This window comes from Epinephelus moara, chromosome 6 (assembly GCF_006386435.1).
Source record: "Epinephelus moara isolate mb chromosome 6, YSFRI_EMoa_1.0, whole genome shotgun sequence".
Lineage (NCBI taxonomy): Eukaryota > Metazoa > Chordata > Actinopteri > Perciformes > Serranidae > Epinephelus > Epinephelus moara.
The window spans coordinates 10,941,738-10,967,787 of NC_065511.1; the positions used below are offsets into that span (position 1 = coordinate 10,941,738).

The window sequence follows — 26,050 nt, forward strand, 5'->3', positions numbered from 1 at the left end:
TTGTATTTAAAAAAACAAATTTAGCATATTTCTCATTAATTCTATTGCAAACTAGCATTTCTTTTTTATGATAAAAACTCATATTCATATGGTTTAATATAAAATCAACCACTAACTTTAATTGAGATCAAAAGTACTAATATTCTTTTACAGTAATAGTAGAAAAAGTTCGACAAATCTAGCAACCCACGCTGCCAGTTTTTTTTTTTTTTTTTTTTTACGGTAGAAACATCTGTTTTTTTGTTTTTTTTTTAACAGTGTGAGTCTGTGTGTCTTCCGTCTCTTTACAGTCATATGTGTGTGTGTGTGTGTGTGTGTGTGTGTGTGTGTGTGTGTGTGTGTGTGTGTGTGTGTGTGTGTGAGAGGAGTGAGTGAGTGAGTGTGTGGAGTGTAAAACTAATTTACCCCATGGGGAATATGTTTGCTCAGAGAGCAGAAACAGTGGGGAATGCTCTCGTCTAATGGGATGGTCCCTCCAATTTAATGAATGCTGATTGATTGGCAAACTCTCTGTTTTAATGTACCATTACTGTGTTTAGTGCAACTCAGTCCTCACAGGAGCACCACTTGAAAGTCTCCTCATCCCTTCCCTCTGCATCTTCGTTCTTTTAAGTGATAGTTTTTTGTTTTTCTTTTACTTCTGTGGTAATTTGACTTTGATGCTGAGACACGAAGTCTGTAGTTCGGATCTTTTTTAAGGTATGTGGCTGAAGAATTCCAAGTGAGATTGCTCTAGTTTATATGGTGCATAAATCCACAGTATATTGGGTGCATACTCTTTTTATGTCTGTGTGGATAGACGATGCTGGGGGAGTGTGTGAGGTGGGTATCACAGTGTCGGCCTCACAGCTGTGGCTGCAGGCCTGGATGGAAGCCTGATTGAGTTATGAGTCCCAAATGAAAATGACACTTTTTGTCCCTTTCATCATCCAACCTGTCATTAATATGCTCAGCAAGGCCTTCACACACACACACACACACACACACACACACACAGTGGCGCACAAAAAGCCTTGATCACATAAACATTTCTACACGTACATAATGTAAGTATGCATATCACACACACAGCTCGCTGCAGTGTGGAGCAGATAGACATGTTTTGCAGCTCACCTGGAGCCTGCTTTGTATGACAGGCAGCATATGACTGTCACTTTGACTGACGACCGTTCAGAGTCTCTTGGTTTGATTTATAAGCCAGCCGTGGTTTAATATGAGGGACAGGAAGAGTGTTTCTATTCCTCCTCACAGCACTTTGTTAGCGGATAGATTTACAGCTCTGACATCCTCTGCTCTCCCTTTGTCTTCACTGCAACTTATATTGCTGAGATATTTTAACATTTTAGTACTTGGATGCTACAGTAGTTAATTTAACTCCATAAGCAGCACTATATAATCTCGTAGCATTTACGTGCGCTTCATCTGCTCTTCCTTCATTGGTAAACAGTAGCAGCCAGTGACATATCCAGTCTCCCCCTCAGAGCCCATTCACTTTCACCGTGAGCTGCGTTCAATAACCCACTGGAGCACAGCTCTGCTCTAAACCCCTCCAGGGATCCTCGGATGAGATTGGCAGCAATCACCCGGCCATGGGCCGATGGATGGATGGATGGATGGAGGGAGGGAGGGAAAGATGGAGATAGAGGAATGAAGAAAGAGAGAAAGAAAAGTTAGGACAGCAGGGCGTAAAATGAAACAATAGAAAGAGATGCTGCTTGACAGAAGCCTGACGCAGGGACTATTGGTTGAGTTTAAATGAAAAGAACAGGAAAAAAACTGGAAATCTTTCATGTGTGTCTTCTTTTCTTTGTGTGATAATTCAGCTTCAGGTGAAGATAGAAACATGAGTTGGATTATAGAACACTGTATTACCATCATAGGAATATACCATATATGATATATACTGTACAACCTGCATATGTATGACCAGGGTTTGCTGTATCTGACCCTGCAGGCTCCAACAGTGTGCGATTCATTATTCTTCACAGTGTGGTTCTGTAATGGCTCCCAGTATGTCGGCCTCCCCCCTCAGTCCTCTCCTGACTCAGCTGCCCCCTCCCTCCCCAGATCCTCCCCCTCATCCAGAGACTCCCAGACGAGCCAGGAATGCCAATTAATTGTAATTAGAACCACTGTAAGTGTAACTATTGCTGTTACACTCCACTAATGAATCAGGGCTGCTGCGGTCCCTGTGTATTTACCCCAGTGTAAACTATCGTATTGATGTAGGGAGGAAGGCTGAGCGCAAACAGGGGAGGCTGGGATCAGCCTGACATCGGCTGTGGTGCAAGAATGACACCTTGTGTTCATACTGGGTAGTACACCTTGGAGCTGAGGTTTTTGTCTTTATATTGTAGTTGTCTGGCATTTTTGGCAGTTGACAAGTTGTCCATGACCTAACGTTGCAGCTGTACCTAAAGTATGACTGGTCTCCATTTGATAGTATGAAGTGTAGTGAAGTATCCTGGTTCCAGACCACTGAGCTGCCACATCTCAGATTTGATCAGTGGTTCAAATTGAATGATTGAAGTGAAACGAATGGCAATTAAGTTTCATTATGAGAGTTGTTCTGAAGCAGATATGGTAGTAAAATGGAATGTACAATAATCATGTTGGAATACATGACTTTTCAACCCTGAGACCTTCTTCAAAATCAGCAATAACAAAAATGATTGTTGATCTTGCAGAAGGCCTGAGGGATGAATTGCCATCTGAATAAAAGAGAAATGCATTTCTGACATGTGTGCAACACTTTTTCCATAATTTCATGTCTACTTCCAGTGATCAGCACCTCACCAACACAACCCAATGGCTGGATTAATGTGGTATTGTACGTTTCTGAAAACCAACGATATGGTACATTTGTGCCTGTCATATGTTAAATTTATACATTTCATATATAGCAGATATGTTGAAAATTTATATTTCTTTACGTCTCAGTTTTCAATTTTATGTGGTCACTATGCTGTAGTTAGGTTTAGGCACAAAACACACTTGGTTACAGTTAGGAAAAGGTCATGTTTTGGCTCAAAATACCAAAATACCAAATACCAAATGTCTGGAAATGTCCCAGCATGTATTTAAAATACCTGCTTTTATTGTTTACTGGTCTCAATCAGTGGTCTCCTGCTGTCTGCTGCTTGGCAGCCGCCTTGGTATCATGCCATATACCACCTATATATGTGTATATATATATATATATATATATATATACAGTATATATACCCTACATATCTACCCTCCTCCTCCTGTTGAGAAACTCAGCTCAAACACATGAAATCTGAACGAGGAATGGTGATATAATTTGTCTGAAATGTAACACATCCGTTGTTGCAGATAGGTACAATGCCAGCATATTATTCTGGTGACTGGGCCGCACCACAGCCCTTGGTGTACATCACTTCTTTATACTATATTATTGTTTGAGTACATTTATCAAGTGTCGCTGAGCATTCACAAAAAGACGAATCACCATATGTTAAATAAATTAAACAAAATGTAACCAGAATGCTTTTACTTTACGAAAGAATGTAAAGGGTTTATAACTATTTAGTGGTTTGCTTTGCCAGCACTCAAAAAACTACTTTTCTGCCCTTTGTTGGCACTAAATATGATCAAACGTCAAAACAGACTAAATACTGAAGGTAGACAAACAAATGCAGTTGACAGTTTGGACACATGGTTTAAAGAGTGACATGTTGTAATAATGTACAAGAAATGTGATGACATACATTAGCGTCGTTGTCTCAAAGTAAGTTATTATAAAACTGCTTGTATGTGACAGTACAATAGCTCTAACTGTACAGTACAGGAGCATAAAACTTAACACAATAACTCTGGTATGATTTATACTATAGGTCTCAGGGTAGTGTTAATTGGTCGGCTGTATCTGTTCCACAAAGGTCAGATGAAAATGTGAGGTTTAATCTGAGTTGCAAAAGTGTGTTTTACTGTGTCATATATAAAGCATGTTAAAAAAGGTGTCTCTGTTTGTGCAATACTAAAAACTAGAACAATGTTTAAAGTTTTTTTTGCCTTTTAAAATCTTTGCTGGTGTAAGAAACACTGAATTTTAGCTGTAGGCTCTTCTGTTGGTGTAGCAATAATGATATAAATAGAAATAAAAACTATATTAGAATCTATATTAGTCTGACTTTTTCCACTGTTCTGTCACCTGCACTGCAGTTGGCACACTTACATGCCAAGCAGGGAATTGATGACGTTGGTCCCGCAGTCAACATAGTGTCATCTATTTCTGGTCGTTACAGGTTCAGGTAATGGGAAGCTCTGGGTTACTGGTTGTTAAGTTCCTCTTGACAGAGTGGTCCTGACGTCACATGGCCTGCCTCCGTTCCACTCTCTGCAATCTCTCATTCACTATTTCTTATATTGCTTTACTGGAAAAAATGAAGCCTGTTCCTGTGGTTTACATTTTCTAAGACAAATCCACTTCATTACAGCACTTACTATTAGAAATTGAAGCCTTTTTGACTTTAACAACGTAAAACAATCACTTTGTAAGCACGGACAAAACTACAGCTCCGATTAAACTACAAGCATGGCAGTGTGAATACTTACATCATCATAATCTGGTTTCATGCATAGCCATAAAACTCGCCAACAATTTAAGGTATACACGAACTGTCAGTGTTGCAAACAGTATCAACAGCAAAAGTCGAAGCCAATCCCATGTTCACTCAGCTTGGCATTTTGCCTCACTATATTTTTGTTTGTTTGTTTTGGCACTGTGTGTGCAGTTTTTCTAGCTTTCTCTTGGATGCGTGCTGCTTATTTTCTGGGTGCTAATCTTTTGTGTTCTGACCTCAACTGCGCACCCAGGAACGTCCCAAACATAGGAAAATAAGAAGAAAATGAGGAAGATTCAGGCAGAGGGCGGGGTCTCTGTAGAAAAATACCCTACCACAGTCTTCTAGGTGGTCATAAGTGATTATTTACAGGGATTACTTTTGTTTGAGTCCATACATGTTTTTCTGTTGGAAAATCCTGCATAGAATACCTTTAACAGTTTAACCTCTGCATGTGATGGTTAGCCAGCAAACGTTTAGAGCCTCTAGGAAATGGTGTTTCTAAAAGGCATAAATATTAAACAAACAGGAATACTGGATAATATTGTGATATAAACATATGAAGGGAGCCATACTGTTTACAAAGGATCTGTGCCAAGGCTCGATTTGTAGCTATTAGCATAGTTACAAAATGTCAGTGAGAAGTTTCTTAACTTACTGATCAAAATTTGGACGTTCCAGTTTCTCTTCTGCTCTCTACAGTGACTCTCTCAACGTTGAAGTGTTTTTCGTCATCTTTTAGTTTAGCTGAAGTTAACATGAAGAAAGACATCAGATAGCAAACAAGTACAAAAATGTGAAACATTAACACAAAAATCTCCAAGACCTATTTTCTTTGTAGTAGAATTGCAAAAATGCAGATGACAAGGCAACTTAATACAAGCACCAAACACAATAAATACCTTAAAGTACATCATCAAATGGTTGCAAGCCTAAGCCTGTGGTGCGGCCCAGTCACCTAGTTTTATTCTGGTTTCAACACTGTGTTTTACCACTTAAAGACCATTTTTTCTTGTGTAAAATAATATAACACTTGTGCATTACAAATTTAAATTTGATTACGGGATGACGGCCTTGTGTTTTGCTCCATGTAAAATTGTGGGTGTAATGTTTCTGTCAGTGTCAACTTTTTGCTGTGATGAGTCTTGACCAGGGCCCAAACCTACAAGGGTTGTGCGGGGAGATTTTTTCCCATTTACGGCAGCTGTGGTCACAGTTTTTCAAGCCATTTGAGATGATAGATTGCCTAAAAATCCTAACGTCATTTTGGAAAAACACGGTAGTTGCCAAGAAAAAAAAAATCCTGTGGAGTCTACATCGTATTTTTCATCCAATTGTTCTCCAACTGTCTTCATCATTTTGAACCAGAACACATCAAGTGCTGATGATGACTAATTTTCACTCCTGCCACCTAAAGAGAGTAAAAACTGTGTGATGTTACTATTTTTAAGTTACATAACATAGGTAGGGTGAGAATTTGGCATAAACAACATTACTAATCTTGATGCCTATTTTTACTGGAGTAGAGTTCACAGAATGAATGTTTAGCTGACAAATCTGCTACATTTGAATCCATGCCATGGGCAGCTGTAATTGCAAATCAAGGAAAGCTCAACAAATGCCAAATGTGGTCTTTAATACTTTGAATTGAATATTAGGCAAAGAGAAGAAGATTTACTTAGTTATATTAGATTTATTTTGGGAATATCGTATTAGGATAAACAACACGGGCATGTAGTATTATCTGAATGACACAAAGTTGAAAGTATTCTAAAAACCTAAAAGATTTGGGGCCTTTGAGACAATATTTTCATGGCTGGAACCCCAAAAGCCACCCCCCCCTCTGCTCCGCCCCTGATCTTGATTCTAAGTCACTCAAGATTCCAATTCTTTAAAATTTGGCCAAGTTGTCCTGCCTATGTGAGAGTGAGAGGCCTCATCATGTACCTGTCCACGTCCATATGCCCTTCTCTTTGTAATAGTCTCTTGAAGTCTTTGCAGAGACCAGATTTTTAAAAAATGTTCCTTTGGCGTAATAGTTAGTTGAGCCTCATGTAATAGTCCGTGTTTAAATGTTCTCTGTTCATTGTAATAGTTGGCAGAAGCTCGTGTAATAGTTCGTGTTTTGTGTGTGAGCAGGCTCTCAGGTAACAGAGGCCCTGCATATGAAATGAGATGGTAATGAGGAGGAGGAGGGGAGCCTTATCACTACAGGGCCAAATTCCGACAGTGAATTGCGCAGTTGTAACAAAAGTAACAGAGCGTCCATTCAGCCTGCACTAATCCAGATGGGAAAGTCAAACAGCAGAAAGTCCACGGCACAAACTCATTTCATCACTTTATTAATTTAGATATTGCCTCCTCGCTCCTGTGGGGAGGGAAAAAAAGAGCCCCTCTGAAATGACCAACATCGGTGAGGCGTTTTGCTCTACATGGTTCCCCCACTTCGTCTCCTCCCGTTATCTGTTTAATTCATCCCGCCAATCTTGGCTGTCTTTACCCACTAAATTTCCCTTTGACACGCATGCCTTGCTTCGCATAATCCTCACTCCGGGGCAGAATTAAAAATGGAAAAAAGAGGAGGGAATAGGACAGGTGGCTGGAGAATCCTTGAAATAATGTTCAATGCCAGACCCAGGAATGATTTGACCAGATTCGAACTCGGGGGCTGATAGGGAAAGAGGTTTTTTTCCCCCCTTTATTTTTGGAATCAAGGGGTAGGAAAAGGGTGACAGGTGGAAAATGTGCAGAGACTGAGAAGTCCCTTAAGAGCCAGGTCGAAGAGTCAGTTCTAAATTGTGGTGCCAGAATGACTTCGGGGGAAAACTGTGGCAAGGAAGATGAAAATGTCAAAATGTCACTCTGCGGAGGTCTGATTTGAAAAGTTTTCTCTGTCTGAGTGAAGACTGAAAATTAGAACAGTTGACTCTCTCCCCCCTCCCTCTGCATGTATCTATTATTGACCTGCAGGCACTGAATATGGCAGATAGGTTATCTTTACACAGCTATTTGTAGCAGTTGAACAACCATTCTCCGCTGTTTGTATCAGCTTGATCTGACCAATCAGTGCAATCATGCTTTGCCGGAGCACAGCTTTATATGTCAAGCTACAGTTCTTTAGGTGGCAACGTGTCATATCAACTGCAGATGAAATGGGTTCTTTTACAACAGAAAAGTGAATGTTTATGATGTAAGTTTGATATGATCAGTGTAATGGCAGTGAAGCAGCCAGTCTGTGTCAGTCTGAACCAGTCTGTTGTAAAATGAAGTGTACTGTAACATGCACTACTGGCTTCTGCTGTGATGTAAGATACTGTTACAACTCAAGTATTAGTAAGTTTTAGTTCTGTACTGAAAAGTCAATTGAAAGAGAAATGAATCATTGAGGATTCTGATAAATGATCAGCTGTTTAGACATTTATTAAGTGGCAAGAGGCTACAGCCATGGTAGCATCAAAGTTGGAGTGCTCCGATAGCCTTATGGGTAATGTGCATACCACATGCAAATAACTGCAACGTCTGTAGTTGTCATATCAATCTGTACCTCCTAGGGTTGGGTATTGGCGCTCAATATCTCAAGTATCGACTGAAATAACCCAGCACCAAGTCGTATCAAAACCTCTCCAGTGAAAAGATACCTGCATTTGATACAAAATGACTAACTGTATGGTTTTGCAATCACCGCAAGCATTCTTTGATTTCATGCGACGTGTGATTGGCCCTCTACCGCAGCAGCTACAACCCATACAGTTTGGGGTATTGTGAAGTCAAATGCTGTGTATTTGATTAAGTTGGCAGTTCAGCTTGCCGAGATGGCCCCAAAATGTTCTAAAGTATTGCTCCACTCCATGTTTGGTGGCATTTTATGCAACTGAATGCTTCCATTCATGTGATGGGTATCAAATGAAGAAGAAAAAAAAGTTATCAAAGATGAACTGTATTGGTATTAGTATCACTTTAAGGGTACTTGTATTGAAATTGGTATTTTAATTTATTTAAATGATACCCAGCCCTACTCTCCCCACATTTCCTGTCTGTGTATCTACAGCCACTATCAAATACAGGCAGAAAAGGTTATCAGTCTCCAAAGGTAATAAAACTACATGAATGTATTTACCACATTTTACTGCAATCCATCCAATAACTTGAGACATTTCACAAAAAAACACAAATTCCAACCTCATAGTGGCATTTTGTGCCCAAAGACTATATTTAACACGATAAGTCTTGAAATCTGGTGCGGAAAAACTCTGGGCAAGTGTCAAACAAATTTTTAAATCACATGAGAAATCACACTTTTATCAATAGTCAGTTAGGATTTTTGAAAATTTTGGGAAAATGTGAAAAATGTATTTGATAAATGTTTTCACTATGAAATATTATTTACACTGCATATGTTTGCATATCTTAGATATTCAACTTGTTAGGAGTTCATAGATACCAAGTCCTTGATGGTGCTCCTTGTTGTTTCTGAGATACAGCTATTTTCTTATGATGCTATACTTAGTCTTTGGGCACATGGGACCACTGTTTTTTCCCTGAAAATATAATGAAATATATATTTCAAAAAACAGTACTCACATGTGCCCAAAGACTAAATATAGTATGATAAGAAAAACACACTTTTCAGCCAAACAGTTTGTCTGACTTTGAAAATCTCTTCAGACTTGTGCTAAGCCAAGCCCAGAGAATGCGCCAAATATTTAGTTGTGGACACAAATGGGTTTAAGGAAAAATCAGGGGTCCTCTTATAGACTGGACCATTTTACTGATTAATTGGTAAACAATCAAAATATAATCAGATGACATAAAAAGCATTTGTTGCATTGCTGTACCATATCAGTTTATATTTTATTAGGATCATTCATATCTATTTATCAGGTATTAAATGTGCTGTAGGAATGAATATAGCAGACCGAAACTGATACAGGCACAGATGAGCACAGAGCTGTAAGTCTGGCCCAGATCAGGAGTAAGACAAAGACAGGGGACAAGTGTTTCCCTGTGCAGGGGGGCTGATCTACAGTGTGTTGGCTGCGTGTAGGGGCAGGCTGCGCAGCGCGGCGATGGCGGCAGCAGGCGCACGGCACTATTGATTGGGCTCCACAGGCTGAGACCAGCCAATTCAGAGCACCAGTGAGCCGAGACCGATTGGGCCTCCTGAGTTACAAAATCCCACAGCTCTTCTTCTCTCATCTGCCAAAAAAAAGAGTATTTCTCATTCCCCAGGCAAATGTTTTTGAAGAGAAAGTTTGAGATTTTGGGTTGAAAGAGGCTGGAGGAATTGTATGACTTTGCTTGAGTCACTGGTATTGTGATCATGAAATCATCCTTTTTGTAATAAAGCCATTCAGAACGTTATGTTGTTGAGCAGCACAAATTAAAACTGACTTGATCTTTTGTTTACAGGTCCAGGTACTCTGGAGACTATTGGAAAAAATATGATAGAGACTTTTGGCATTGATGGTTACACTTAAAAGCTGCACTGATCAGTTGTTTTTATAGTAACAATTTGAAATGGGTCTCTATTAGCGATGAACCTTTGCAGTCTCCCATAGCTCTTGGTGCCATTCAGTTAAAAAAAAAAGCTTACTCATTAAAAATGTATAACATGTGTTCTGGATGTGTAAATAGGCAATTATTTGTATAACATGTAGATAGAACCTTTTATAATGCTTTAATATGTCACTGTTATGTGTTTAGGGTTCAGACTTGCTTGACTAACATGGTGACATGTGACATGGTATTTATGACTTCAGAGGTTTGACTTACACTTGAAACAGTTTTATTTAAGTATTTACTTTTTTCTAAATATTGAGAAGTTACATTTTGTTTTTGAAACATGACGCTGTGATTTCTCGTGCAATGCGCACAAACCTGGCAACCTGTTAGGATGTGGCAGACCAGCAGAGGCCAATGCAAGAGGCAGCTATCTTGAAGGGGAGCTAGTCCGAAAATGATAACATTTAGCCAGAAAACTAACTCTAAATTAAGGCTATGTCACCCTTTTTTTTTAGATTATGATTTTAGAGCTCCACTCTCCTTTGATGTTCATTTAGGAGGCTTCTTATTGATTGCCACAAATTGTCAAATATCAGTAAAATGTATGAGGTGTTAGCAAGCTGCATCAGTTTTTGTTAATGTTCATAATAAAAACTTTTCATGACCACTGTCTTTTTAACTGATTTAAATGTGGAAACAAGGGTAGATCATTAGAATTTCATATGACTTGACTTGTGAATTGCTTGACCCGAGCAAAGACTTGATTGATTCTCATCACAGTAACTTGGAACTTGCTTGAGACTTGAAGGTTAAGTCCAAAGTATTGCTTGTGACATGCAAGTTAAGACTTGAGAATTGCTTGTGACTTGCAGGTTATGACTTGAGACTTGCTTGTGACTTGAATGTTTTTTTTTTTTTGTTTTTTTTTTTATTTAACCTTTATTTAGCCAGGTTAGTCCCGTTGAGATTAAGAATCTCTTTTTTAAGGGAGACCTGGCCAAGACGGTCAGCAGTGTGTTAAGAATAATGACTTACTTATGACTTTAAGGTTAAGACTTGAGGTTTACTTATAACTTGGAGGTTAGGTCTTGAGACTTACATGTGACTCAAAGATAAATACTTGATACGTGCTTGTGACTTGAAAGGTAAGACTTGAGACTTGTTCGTGACTGGAAGGTTAAGATGTAAGACTTGCTTGTGAATTGCATGTCTGATTTTCTACCACTTCTAGTTTTTAGCTTTTTCTGTTGCCCACGAGTGGTCAAAATCAATAAATTCAGCTTTAAAATCCAGTATGGTTAAACTGTAGACCTCAATAGTTGAGTTTGTGTCCTGCTGACGTTAAATGTGTGTGAATGTTTGTGTGTGTGTTTGTTCAGGTATGGTAAGCTGCTGCCCTCACTCCAAGCCAGGCAGTTTTCAGCAGCCACAGGGCTGAGCCGCATGCTGATTATCCTGGGGGCGATGGAACCGACTATTAAAGGAGAAAATGTCTCAGAGGAGGTCATCCAGCGCCAGGTCAGGCTAATAAACACACACACAACCACACACACACATTACAATGAAGTATGCCCCAAAGGCTGTGACATAGATTCTTCAAGAAATTAAAAAGAAAATCATTCAGAAATATTTTTTCAATTTATTTCTTTTTAATTTTGTGTCAGTCTGAATGTGGCACAGCAGGTCAGGGACGATTAAGGGACAAATATATCAAACCATCAGCGTAGAAAGGTGCTATCATACCATAGTCTTTACATTTCTGTAGTCTGAAGACAAGACCTTGGTTCGTTCCTCTGCTCAAACAATTTCTGGGCTCCCTAATTAAGAATATGGAGGAAAAAGTGATAGGCCCTCCTCCCATCTTTCCTGTACAGCCACAGGATGGTGCTAGTGTGAGAATAATCACGTCTCCTCCTCAGCACAGATACGAGTGGATGATGATTGCAGAGGCGTTTGTCTTCATATCGTCAGAGACTGTGAATTTGGCATGATATGAAGCCAGACGTCATTTTAAAATAAATGAAAATTGAACCCCGTTCCCGGAGCTGACGTGACGCTGCAATTGCACTGTATCTTCTGACGCCTGCTATATTGTAAACTCAGCCTTTTGACAGGTCATACAGTCTGTGAGGAAAAGGCTGTTAATATAAGCTACACGCTTTTTGCTGTGTATTGCAGATGAAGTTTCTCTACAGGAGAGGGTTTTTATTTTTTGCGCTTGTCCGCACTCAGATCTGCCGTGAATCTGTTTTAAAAACACACACACATACATACAGCTGTGACACATCTGCCTGTCATGTAGTTCTGTAGTTATTTTTTACTTGCTATGGAAAACATCTTAGGCAGAGGAGAAGTAATGGATTCTGGTGATGAACAACAACCAATATCTATGGAAACATGAAGTAATGCTATAGACTGACACCTTATTATAGCAGGGGGACAAACACTCATGTACGGAGCATTAGGGACACAGAGACAGAGAGATTATTGCAAGAAAGCTAATTTCGTAGTTGTTGCATTTAAAGCTTTTCTTGTTTAGAGAAGTAACTTCAGTGACCCTCTGAACACTCCTAACATCCGTTCAGTGTTACCTTTTTGCTGCAGCTGTCTGTATGATGCGATGACGCCTGCCTTGGGATGGACACAAACAGTTCGTTAAGACGCCTTGTTCTCTGCTGCCAGCCACCCACGATTCGATGGCAGTAGTGATGAGAGGACCTATTTCAGCTTTTCAAGTATTACAGTTGTTGCCAAGGAGATAAGGACATCATTGTGCTTGAATTCTCCAAGGACGGAGAAAGGTTTTGTAGACAGGCTAGTGAAGGTTATAACATGCGCACACACACACACACACACTCACCAGCTCGGCGGACTCAATAGAGCATGCAGTCCATTTCTCAAGGGCATGTTCTGTAACCACTGCTTAATTGAACTGGAGCAGAATTGTTTGCTGCTATGTTAACGGCACCGAAGCTATCTGGTCTCATCGCATGTGGGTGATAGACACAGTTAAAGGGGAATTTGGCTCAGTTTGAGAATTCACATCTTCTCCGGTAGCGTGGTGAACTTTCCCTGCCCTGAGCTGGAGAATCAGAGAACCAAGTCATATCAGTATTCTGTCTGGAGCTGCTCCATGAATGAGCTGAACACAGACTTCAGTGCATTTAAATTGACTTGTAGTTCATATTCACATCTCTTCCAAATCGTCTTTCGAAATTTGATTTGATTTGTTTTGGCTTTGTTAGAATATTTTCCCAAATTTGTCTTGTTCCTAAGACGTATACTATTTCATATAAATAAATACAAAAAACACAAAATTTTATCCAACAACAAAACTATACTACAAACGTTACGTATCACATCAGACATTACGAAAAGTGGATGCAGAGCAAACAATTTAATCTCCCCCTGTTACATTCAGTTTTCAACCCAGGTACACTGACCCCACTTTGACCCCAAACTCTGATTTAGTAGTTTGACAGACTGAGGAACAAAAGAGTCCAAGCTCTTCAGTCTCGCCTGTTGGACTCTAAGTCTTCTGTGTGATGGCAAAAGCTGATATTCTTCAAATGAAATGTAAGAAGAGTCTGATAATATTACCAGCCAGAGACAACATTCTTTTAGTAAATGCCGTTTAAAAACTTGACTCAAGCGTATGACTCACAATCTTTGAGCAGATCCACGTAGCAGTCTTGCCAGTCTAGATTTAAAGTGAACATAGACAACTGTACCATGTTCTGATTCCATACTACATATAAAGGTTTAAACTAGAATTACTGCCCCGTGGTTGTATGCCTCCGTGCACCAGTCTCAAGTTTCTCTTACAGTTTACATCCATGTCTGTGAAAACATGGATTCTTCACACACATCTTCCCCCTGGCAGCATGGACGATCTAAACAATCAGCTTTAATCAGTTTCAATCAACAAGCATTTTCAAGGTGTGCACCCAGGATTAGTGTCACTAATTTAGTATCCGACCAAATGTCTCCCCTCCTGTTCCTGAGATATAACACTGAGTAATGGCCAGAAAGGTGTTTCATGCAGAACACTATGATATCACAGTGAAGTTGACCTTTTCGTTTGGATATAAACTCCATCACTTCATCATTATATCCCAATAGACATTTGTTTGTCATAATTAGCACAAGAATTCTTGAGTTATGGCCAAAAACATGTTTTGTGAGGTAATAGTGACCTTGAAGTCAGACCTATGACCACCAAAACCTAATTAGTTTATCATCATATCCAAGTGGACGTTTTTGCCAAATTTGAAGAAATTCCCTCAAAGCGTTCTCATTCACAAGAATGAGACAGATGTAAGGTCACAGTGACCTTGAGTTTTGACCTATGGCCACCAAAAGTTTATCGTTAAATCCAAGGGGATGTTTGTGCCAAATCTGAAAAAAAAAACCTGAAGGCATCCTTGAATATTGTCTTCACAAGAATGGGACAGACAGACAGACAACTTCTGCTCCGGCTATCGCTGGTGCAGAGGCAAAAAAAGAAAACAAAGTTACATACAAGACTTCTTAAATATCTCTTTAAATTGAAACTTGGGATGGTAATCCCCAACAAAAATGAAAATACTCAGTCGGATGAAATGGCACTAATGACACTCTGTGCTTACACAGAAAAAAATTACTAACAAGCAGGCTGGCTAGCAAGGCCTTAGTTTAACGATGCAGACACATCGTGTGATCTAAATGTGTGAAGCAGTTCTGTCTCAGAGATTCAGTCAGAATATGATCACACTGTAAGTGCAGTTATAATATATAATACTGTAGTGACAAAGTGCACAACAAAGTGGCTTTGTTTTTTGGATTTGCATAAAATGCCCCCCAAACTGTCAGTATGTGGTGATGTGGGATGGGGGCCATGTGATGATAGGCTAAAGGGGGACAACTGTGGAATAGGTCAATTAACATGTCTGCCAATAGACTAACTAAACAAAGCTTTTATTGGGATTGCTCAAGTCAGTGTCCATGGAGTTATTCTCTGAATTTGTTCTTCAACAAGTTGCCTTGTAGTGTAAGTTACTCCTAAGCGACTTCTAAAACAAGTCCCTGCTATTTGAAAATAATAAGTAAAAATGTTCAGAGGAAATATTTTGTTATTAAGCACACTTAACTTGCTTTTCCTGAAAATGTCTGCCAGACATCCCAGTCAGTTTGATGTAACAGATGAATGTAGATTACAGCACGCGTTGCCATTTCTGTAAACGTATGTTGTAATGTTTGATTTCTTAAAGTGTAAACTGACAACTTTTTAACTCCTCCCCAATGTTTCCAAGTGATATTAAAGTTGGCACCACTGTCGTAAAGGCAACCAGATCACTTTCCGTTTTCCTCGGGGCCTAACAACTACCACAGTTTTTACAGTTACTTTGGTTGTTTAACTGTTCGCCATCTCCGCTGCTTGGGATAGTAACTGCTAAGAACTTACATTGATACTCTTTGGTAACCAGTGATAAGCTACCAATAGCTAACGGGGAAAACAAAAGTGCTATCCTCTTCCTGTTTTGTTGCACAATGGGTTGATGTGCTTCATTTGTGCTGTAAATTGAGCCTTTATTTTCTGAGGTCATACCCGGTGGTAGACAGAATTGCATTGTGGGCTTATAGTGAGGCTTATAGGGAACCAGTCTAATTGCTAATGATGAACCTATTCTTTAGCCATTACATTGTGAAATCAGCATTCATAATAATAGTTTAAGCAAAAAACATGTATTTTGCCATTTGAAGTTTATATCTGATATATTCGTCCTGATGCAGCAGCAGCATCTATGTTTTCTGTGAAGAGATAAAACAACGGACGGAGTGCCCGTTCACTTAGTGGATAGAGGGCTGCTGCAGAAAAACAAGAGAGGTCAGCTTGCAATGTACCAAATGTTTTTAGCCATTCAAATCTGCTCTTACTCATGTGTGCTAAATCTGATCATGAGAAAACTATTTGCATAGGTAACACCCCCTCAACACTAGGTCTGGGGGGAAAAAATGGTTACAGTATAGTATTGCGATATTTTTGTGTCGCAGTATCATATCGTCAAACAGTGCCAAGTATCGATTGTTTTTATTATATAAATGATTAATATGACAAACACAAATTGAACTTTAGGTGGCCTACTAGAATAATAAAATCAGTTGCTTTTTCAGTCCACTAGATACATTTTGCTTCTACAAAAAAAATGGCTGAAGTGAGATGAACAGACCGAAAACTTGATCTTATTGGATAAAACAGATGGTGACAAAGGTTTCCTTTGGGGACACAGTTTACAGTTGAAAAAAGGTAATAAATATATCGCAGTTGATTTTATCGCAATACTCATTATATTGCAACATATTTAAAATCGCAGCAATATTGTATTGTGACTTAAGTATCTTAATAATATCGTATCGCTGATCCTCTAGTGAAAGGCAGGTGTTGTGCCGTGTGCAAATCAGTACTGGTGTTGGAAAATCAAAACCCAGCAATGGCAAAACATTTCTGATGCTGTAAATGAAGTATCATCAGCAGAGGAAGCAGCAATAACTAAAATAAAAAGAAAATGTGCTTTTGACCAGCTGAAACAGCCAAGCCACCATTTATCTGTCTCATCAAATAGATCTGTGCAAGCTGTAGAAGTACATTCCCTGCATAAGGCCTGGATGACCAAAGCATCTAAGCCATTCAGAAGATGGATGCATGCAATATTTAATGTTCTTAATGGACTTAATCCAGTGGACCTATAGTATGTCTTAAGCCCTTATTTAATAACCCAGTCTCGATTACTCCAAAAACATATATAGTTATTTTAAATTTGATATTTGTGCATTTTTTTTAACAATATGTGGACTGTGCAAGATGTTTTTCTCTTTTCTTGGTTGGGAGTGCTCTCGACCACTTGCAAAATTTTCTCTTACCTAAGAAAAAGCAAAACTAAGAAAACAGTGGTGAATCCCAGCATTCAATAACAAAATATGAACAAATCATGGATACAAACAAAAATAAAAGAAAATATGTTCTTATATTGTTTATTGCATGAGGTCCACAGTGTTTGACATATGTATACAGTACCATGTGTATTGGCTTTCTTTCTTTTAGTTTTCACTTGCCTCTGAAGGTAATAAAAGTGGTGTAAAACATTTAAATAGAAAGTGATTTATTCATTCATTTTAGATTTTCTGACTGATGTGTTCATCTCTTATAGAAATATCTCCTGAGTAACCCTGCCCACCAGAGCAGTGCTGTGGATGAGCATTACTTTTTGAATGAAAGTGCAGCTCAAGTGAGGTATGGAAACCCTTTTTGTCATTATCTTCTGGATGGGTCTGCTGTTTGCCTGTTTAGTATGGAAGTCAAAATTAACACTGAAATTTAAACATTTTCTGTTGTTGTTTTTAAAGGGACATCACAAAATTTAAGCCCCTCTCCAGCAGGACAACAGTGAGTGTGATCACCGGGGATTCCTTTGACCAACAAATACCAGAACATCTAAACCAGGTGAGCATGTTTACTACTATTATTAATTCCTGTTCAGTCACAGGACAATACTGTAGTAACGGTTGTGTAAAATCCATAGTAAATCATCTCTCTCTCTGCACAGATGGTAGCTAAGCTTCAAAAGAAGTTTCTGGAGGAGTCCTACCCATCAGCCAATCACATTCACATAAAAGGAGCAGACCGCCGAATGATCTACAACAAGCCATCTGCCATCAGCCAGCACCTGAGGAAGCTAGTCAACCGACGACAAGCCAAACAGCAGAGCGAGTGACCCATGGCCAACATGTAACAATACCCCAGACACGGACAGGGTAATCACTGAATATGTTTTAAATATTCAATAAAATATTCAAGTTATCTTTTTACCTCTCAGCAATCTGTAGAGATTGTGTACACGTCTGGTGGGGTTCATCGAGAAGTCAATTTTTGAACACATTTTTGCACAGCTCTGCTTCGTTGGAAGCTTTTAAATTGAAAATAACTGGAGGGTATTCAGTGTGATGAAATATTTGCTGTCTTAGATTCAGAAAATCTTATCTTTCAAGTTGTTATTTCAGTCTCTTTACCTGATTGGCCAGAGACAAAAATTAATACATTACTCCTTATCAGTGTAAAGGCCACACACGTCACTGTCCAACATACTTTTTTTTTTTTTTTTTAATCTCATTCAGCTCTGTTTTAATATTCTGTCTTGTTATAGCCACGGGGAAAGGTACATCGAGTTCCTCTCTCTCTGTTGCATCAGCTTCAGTCATTTGTTACAGGCATATAATTGAGTTACATCACAACCAGATGTAGACCTGTATCTTTAGACTTACATTGATTTGATTCATTTTATAATTTGTGAACAGATGAGTTTGGCCTGCAAAGCTTACTCTGGATTTTTATAAATCCATCTTTATGTACTTTTGTGTTTATATTTAACTGTACTGTGCTTATTTTTGTGGCAATCTGTTTTGATGGGTATACAGTAGTGTGAAAGAAAGACCAGACAGCATTGGTTTATCCTGAGGATTTAAGTTTAATTATGACACCACATCAAAATAAAAATTTCCAACAGATCTGGAATTTAATTCCATCCATATACATGCATAGCAACAACGTTTTAAGAAACATTTTCTCCCATAATCAGGACATTGGAATGATCATTTTACATCAGTATCCCCACTGACCTCCCACCCATCTTGTTCGTCAGCAATAAACTTAATTCTTGTACAACTTCTTTTTTTTCCCTATGGGGTTACAAATAATTATATGCACAGTCCCCATTTCATAATACTGCTTTCAGTAATGTTCCCTCATTTACAAAGTATTGCATTGAGAGCAAATTTCAAAAAGGGAGACCAAAGTGTATCATCAAACAGAAATACGAGTACTATACAAGAATGCTGCCATCCTCATGAAAACATCCACATCTGAGTTGAAGAAAAGAGACAGGGACAAACAGCCACATATGTATGCAAAGCCATGTGTATATGCCAAAATGTGAGATGCAGGGTTGTGCCTGGTTATCACCCCCAAATGGTGATTTTTTTTTAAGGCAAACAAGTCATTAGTAGCAATCTGCAAGTGACATTTTGGGCATATACAGAAACTGGTACAGCAAATAAGAATACACAAGTGCCTCAGTAGCTATTTTTGTGTCTAAAATGCATCTCATTTTTGTATTGTCTATTTGTTTCATTGAGCCTACATTACAGTGTAAACAATATGTGTGCTACACAAGAATGACTATACAATAACATTACAAACAACTCTGATATAAATTTCATTTTGAATTTAAATTAAGATCACTACTCCTATTAATACTGATTGTAAAATAAATTAATGTGAAAGTGGCACCAATATTATTCTTGATTCATTTTTCTTTTCTTTTTCTTTTTTAACCAATGGTTTTGCATTTTTAAGTCTTAAAACGATGAAAGAAGAAGCTTCTCTTGATTGTCCACAAGCAGCGTTTAGCACTGCGTGATGCACTATTCCAGACACAACAGTGTACCAAAACAAAGGAGAAAAAAGGGGTTCAAAGTTCAGGTTGGGGAAAGGTGTGAGAGGGAAAAGAAGAACATGTCTTATTCTTCTCAACTTATTTTACATGCTCTGCAGCATGTGATGAACAGTAAAACTTCTTATGGGTAATAAAGTTTGACAGGTTGTTGAACTGGATATCACAGAGGCGGCAGTACTTGCCACTTCCAGAGCCGTTCACGCCTTTGTTGGCTGCGGGCGCCGCCTCCTCGCTTGGAGACTTGGAGGAAGGCGACATGTTCTCGTTGGAGTCGGCCTGGTTCTCGGCGGCCCACGTAGGTGAGGGATTGGGAGGCTGGCCGTCTGGCTGGGGCTGATTCTCCTGCTGCGGTGGAGCTGTGCCTGAACGCTCCTCGGGCTTGTGCCCCCCATTGACGATGACCATGCCCCGGTTTTTGGGCAGTAAGGGAAGGGGCTCCTTGCCAGGGTGGGGGCAGCCATTAGCAGCAGGCTGCTGAGCCTGCTCTCTGGTTGTTCCTGTCTCTCCTCCTCCTCCTCCTCCGCCTGTGCCTCCTCCCCCATTAACACTTTGCTCCTGCTCGCTGGCCTCTCCCTGCATCACTGGTCCCCCAGTCACATAATCGGTTGGCTTTATCCCAAAATACGGCGATATTTGCTCGGGACCTTTCACCTTCTTTATTGCTCCGGGATAAAGGCAGTGGGGCAGAAACATATTCTTGTTCTCGTCTTTTGATGGGATGAGCTGAGGCTCAGCAAAAGGCTTGAGTCCCGGCACAGGCCCCAGGTGAGGGGGGAACATGCCTCCATTCTGCACCATCACCTTCCCGTTGCCATTCTTCTCACATTTGCCTGGGCTCTTATCGTAGACGTCATCAGGGCTGTTATTGCCTTCACTCTTAACATCTGGAAACATGGCCGGCTCCAGGCTGCCTGTCTCATTGTGTTGTTGCTGCTGTTGTGGCTGTTGTTGTTGAGCGGCGGCAGCAGCAGCGGCAGCCGCGGCTGTTGCAGGGCAAAAGTTCTGTTTGTGCGCCAGGTAGTTCTCCACTTTGTTAAAACTTATCTTGCACACTGCACATTCGTGATAGTCCAACAGTCTTTTAGGGGAGCTACATGTCTTGTCAGAGACTGGCGAACACTTTTTGCTGAGATCAATGGGAGCGTCCAGCTCCTGCTGCTCCACTGTATTGCATTTGGGAGCCAGAATAGGTTTAGTGACAGTCAGAGAGGCCTCCAGGTGTTTGGGTACCATACCAGGGAAGATGTCACAGCGTGGGTGGAAGCGGTCTGCCAGGCTCTCTACAGGTTCCTGGGATGTACAAGGGTTCATAGAAGGAACTCCGAGGAAACCTGGCTGACCCATAGGGGGCCTCTGGTGGTCCTGGTCGGGGAGACACATCTCATACATCTTCCTGCGCTTGCGGTTCCTCACGGTTCTCTGCATGGAGGGTACCTTGTTGCTGGACATGCGTTTCATGGGTGGGTCATGACGGGTGGCACAGTAGTACTGCTTGTGGACCATGTAGGTCTCATGACGGCTGAAGGTGATATTGCAGGCATCGCAGGTTGTCTTAGTTGGGTCATTGTCACTTTCCACCAAACCCGTACTGGGGCTTTTTCCCTCCATCTGCTTTCCGTTCAGCCTCTCCTCAGCCCCAGTTGGGGTAGAGACCTTCTTCACTTGTCCTGCTAGATCCTTATCAGGCCCTTTAGCCCCAGCATTGATCATGTCCAACACATTGGAATTCAGACAGGCAGACTGCATGAGGTGGTTGTCGGCTTCTGTGGGGTGGCAGCTGGTCAACATGCTAACAGAACTGTGACCACTATTGGGGCTCACTGCCTCGGGAACCTTATCTGAGAGGGCGGAGAAATCAGGGGACTTTGCCATGTGCTGCCAGCGGCTGTTACAGTAGTGCTTTTTGTGGACCAAATAGTTGTCCAGGTTGCTGAAGGTGATATTGCATTCGAAACAGGTGGCCCCTTTGGGCATGAGAGGACTGTAGATGACAGGGGGGTAGCTGTTCCCTCCATGGCGCAGCCTCCGGTGAACTAGCTCTGACATTTTAGCCAGAATCTCAGAAGCCTGCGGGACTACTGAAATGTCTTGGGAGAAAGCAAACTGAGACAAGAAGGGGCCCATGGGAAATGTAGGCATGTTATGCTGCACAGGGGAGGAGGCCAGCCGGGGGCTGGAGGGCTCAGACTTGATCCTAGTGTAAGAAAAACTGGCTTTGCTGCCTGGGTGGGCCTCTCCCTTCTGAACAGACAGCATGGGCTTCTTCTCAGCCTTGTCAGCCTCTCCGTCTGTGCTGGTCTCCTTGTTGAGGGCCCCTTTGGGACTTCCCAGCAGAGCATCCTTCCTGTTGGCCAGCTCAGCGCGGGCCTGCTGCTGCTGCTGCTGGAGGCTTTCCTCAGGCCCCCTGGGGGAATGCTCGGTGCCGTCGCCTTCCCTGTGAAGTTTGCTGCCGTGCCCATGTAAGTCCTGATGCTGTAAGAGTTCCCTGTGGCTCTGGAAGCTGATATGGCAGTGATTGCATCTGAAGGCCGCCTGTGACAGGTGAGACATGATGTGATGCTGGAATGTAATAAGAGAATCTGCCGTGTAGTTACAGATTGTGCATTTCAAGCTGGTGCCAGGAGGGAGGCTCTCTTCCATTTTGACACCTGTGAAGGAGATAAAAGGGAGAAATGCTCAGAATCTCGCCTCCCACTTCTCCTTTAGAGTTAACTGTAGAAACCATCAAACGCTCATGCATTATGCCAAGCTTATTCCCATCCACTAGATATTTTTCCTGCTCAAGGATAAACTGTCAACTATGCTAGCTGACAGCAGGATATGTATATTTTTGAAAAGAAATGACAGTCATTTTTCCAAACCTGTGCAAAACTCTGCCCCTGTGTCATTTTTTTTCTTAAACACTTTCTTTTAAACCCGCTTTCTTTAAAAAATTAATTGAAAGTAGCCATTTCCAAAAACCATAATATTTAAAACAATGTTTTTTTTTTTATCTGCTGTTAAAAATCTGGTTTCTGCACTAACTCTTTGATCCATGACATTGTCACTCACCGCTGTGTGAGGTGCTCAAGTGCATTTCCAGAGCCCTGGCTCCAGAGAAGCTCTTGTTGCACTGTGGGAAGGGGCACATACTGGGGGTCTGATGGGGGCCGGTGTCATTTTCCTCCACCACCGTATCTGGCTCCCTCTGTCGCCCACTGCAATAGTACATCAGATGGGCCTGCAGGTTCCTCTCGCTCCGAAACCAAATTCCACATGCCTTGCAGGGGAAGATGTCCTCTGGAAGGGGGGGAAGAGGAATGGGACAAAGGGGACATGATATCAGGATATATACAGTACTTTCATATTTATGCATAAAGATAAAGAGCTTGCACACACGCATACTCCTCTTCTCTACTTCTACAGTTCTGACTCTCAAAGCCTGCGTTAAAAGGCTTTTCCACCAAATCCTCAGCTGCTGCATATCGCTGTGTTGCTACCACTGGGTTGGTGCCCTTTCTCAAGGGCAAACAAGAACACTGGACCATCTGCTTACAGAAGCCTCCCTGTTGAGCTGAACCCAGATAGCCCTCGCTAAGTAAACAAACACACTATTTGCATGAGGCGTGTATTTTGCAATTAACACGTTAGTTCGAGCCTCAGTGTGTTTATGTGAACCCAAAACTTGAAGGTCGATGGCTCTTATCTCCAGTGCAGAGACTCATCTGGGTTAATCTACGCCCGGCGGAGACGACGCTCCTTGTTAAGCAGGTGACTGAGTGCAGGCTGTGGACTGGTGTGTGTGTGTGTGTGTGTGTGTGTGTGAGTGTGTGTGAGAGAGACAGAGAGAGAGCGAGAGAGAGACAGAAAGGGAGAAAGAACAAGAGCATGCGTGTGCGATTGTGCGTGTCTAAACAAAAGCACATCTCGTTCCAGCTCCGTGCTCGTGCGCTCTTGTCGGTGTGCGGACACTCACTGTTGACGATGGCAGTGGGCAGGATGGAAGCCATTGCGGCCTGCTGCGGCAGGAGCTGGATGCTGTCCAGCAGCCTGGCTGGGTACATGCCCTCGCTCAGAGACATGTGGTTCACTGCCTGCAGACGCGAGTCAAAGTCCACCGCAAACGCCACCAGCTCCTCGCCCTCCATCATGTTCTTGGTGGTGGTGCACCATAGTTGGCCACCTGGACAAAACACAGATAGAGGAGACATTTAAACGCTTGCTGCGAGAGAGGAAAAAGCTGTGCTGCATGTACACATGAGTAATTCTGGACTTAAATGTCAGGGCGTTACGCAACATAAATTATATTTGTGGATGGTGTGCACAACTTCTCAAAGACTCTACTTCAATGGCGTGTTGCATAACAGTATGTAGCTTTAACAGGAGAGTGGAATTTTGTTTGTGGTCCTCACAGAACTGAAAAATGACATTTAAACATTTCAGCAGCAACATGTCTTTCCAAAATCAGTGCCCACATTACTCTGGATAGTGGACAGAGGATGCTGTCAACAGTTTTTAGAAGGACAATTTTTTTTCTGTAGTTCCAATGAAAACTGTTCACAGTGAGGTCTGCAGACAGAGACACACTGTTTCTGGAAAGACAAACTGCTTTTTAACTTTCTAAATGTCATTTTTCAATGCAATGAGCAGTAGAGATGAAATACCATTCACCTCCACACAGACACTTGTCTAAAACATGTTCAAATAAAAGCAAAACTGTCCAACCAAAGGTAAATGGGAAAATATGTTTTTGTAAATTGGGTGATCAAACCCTTTATAAGTTAAATTCTTTCTTTTTACTATCACTCAAACGTCTTTTTAGGCTTCTAGCGCTCATATCCAGAAGCAAGGCAAACCTCAGCTGGGGTAAACTGTAGCCTACAGTGCTGTTGTCAGCTACAACACTGAGACAGGTCCTTCATATTATTAGATTGTTGTGTTTTGGGATTAAGCATTCCTCTGAAATCTTCTGAANGGAAGGGGGGTTTGGGGGGGGGGGGGGGGGGGGTGGCGGGAGAGAGTGAAGGTTTTAGCTTAGATAATATTTATCTCAGCACATGACAGGCTTTTCAGCTGCACTTCATTTTCCATTGAAGAGATTAAAGTTTTTAATATGACTATTTACAGAAATCTGGCTGGGGAGATAACAACAAACTATGATACGCTCCTGCTAAATGGCAGAATTAGGACATTGTTTCTGAGGAAAGCTGGACAATTAATTAAAGCACGCTGTTAGCTTTCAAAGATGTGCAAACATACCGACGGAGTGTCAGGCTGAGAGGGGACATGTGATTTGAGCCCTGGCTGATGTGGAACAAAGAGAGTCCTGAGGAGAGGTGTGAAGGCAGGGGGACGCGGCGAGAAAGCCCCCACACATGTGCAACACTGATTACTCATGTTTACACAAAACCTATGAATCACCAGGTTTAAAACCGCCCTGTAGACACGGGGAAGGTGCTCAAGTAAGGCTGTGTATGAAAACAAGCCACTTTTCTGTGGATTTACTAGGAATTGATGAAAACAGAGCCACCATGACTTTACACTATTACGGCATGCCTTATGTATAAATCATTGTTAAGTTTCCTGAATGAATTGCCCCATTATTTTAATTCAAAATTGAATATTTCATATTTCACATCGCTGTTTTGATTAAAACCTTTCTAGCCCTTCCTATCTGCTGGTGAAGCACTGAAAATTAGACCAGCACAAACGTGTCAAAGGAGTGAAATAGTATTAAAATATGCTATCTTTCAAAGTCCCATTTGTGTGCAGGCTTCCTCCCCGTGAGCGTGTGTGTACGTATGTGCGTGTGTGTGTGTGTGCGTGTGTGTGTGTGTGTGTGTGTGTGTGTGTGTGTGTGCCTGCGTGAGCGTGTGCATGTCAGCGCCACTTTAAAGAGCAGTGCCTATCTGTCGGCCAATCTGCTGTGACGAGACACACACTTCAGGCCGCTCCACTTCATCGTTTTGATTCTGTCATACCACACACTGCCTGGAGAGGCCCTTTGAATTTTTATCTCCTAATTAAAATAACAAAACTCCTCTCCACTGTCTGCCCAAGTTACCATCAAGGTAGATACAAACTGCCACCGACAATGGCGGGGAATATATCGCAGCCATAGCCACAAAAGTTTCTCTCCTCCGAATGGATCTTTTAGTTCAGACGCGCTCAGCTTACAAAGAGAATTATGAACGAGGCCCTGATGCTCAGATACAAATCAGTGTTTTTTTGGATCAATCCAAATCAAAGATACTGTATGCTCTCCTCAGCTGAAATGAAGTAGATTATGTGGAGTCTGATGAAAATGTTTTTACTGCATTTTGACAGCAGAATATGCACTCAGATTGCATCCCTTCAGCCAAGAATGCTACAGATCCATCTGTTGTGTGTGAGAACGCTGGAAGTGAGTTTTAGGACTGCATGTCCCAGTTTTACTGAGCTGCACAAAACACTGAGGCAGCACTTGTTACAGTCACTCAACCAAGACAAGGTGGT

The 26,050-nt window shown here is 41.2% G+C and overlaps 2 protein-coding genes across 2 annotated transcripts in view; one reads left to right on the top strand and one right to left on the bottom strand.

Annotated features, from left to right (window-relative positions):
* The window catches only part of si:dkey-122a22.2 (uncharacterized), a 32,237-nt gene extending 13,608 nt beyond the window's left edge, over positions 1–18,629 (top strand). Inside the window, exons 8-11 of the mRNA XM_050047183.1 lie at positions 11,468–11,606; positions 17,276–17,358; positions 17,472–17,568; positions 17,672–18,629. Coding sequence (XP_049903140.1) covers positions 11,468–11,606; positions 17,276–17,358; positions 17,472–17,568; positions 17,672–17,839 — 487 coding nt within the window. The 3' untranslated portion in view covers positions 17,840–18,629. The remainder of the gene's footprint in view (positions 1–11,467; positions 11,607–17,275; positions 17,359–17,471; positions 17,569–17,671) is intronic.
* A 912-nt stretch (positions 18,630–19,541) lies between these two features.
* zfpm2a (zinc finger protein, FOG family member 2a) overlaps positions 19,542–26,050 on the bottom strand; it is a 136,275-nt gene continuing 129,766 nt past the window's right edge. Inside the window, exons 6-8 of the mRNA XM_050047182.1 lie at positions 23,532–23,738; positions 22,628–22,855; positions 19,542–22,224 (exon numbers count right to left, since the gene is read on the bottom strand). Of these exons, the coding sequence (XP_049903139.1) occupies positions 19,655–22,224; positions 22,628–22,855; positions 23,532–23,738 (3,005 nt within the window). The 3' untranslated portion in view covers positions 19,542–19,654. The remainder of the gene's footprint in view (positions 22,225–22,627; positions 22,856–23,531; positions 23,739–26,050) is intronic.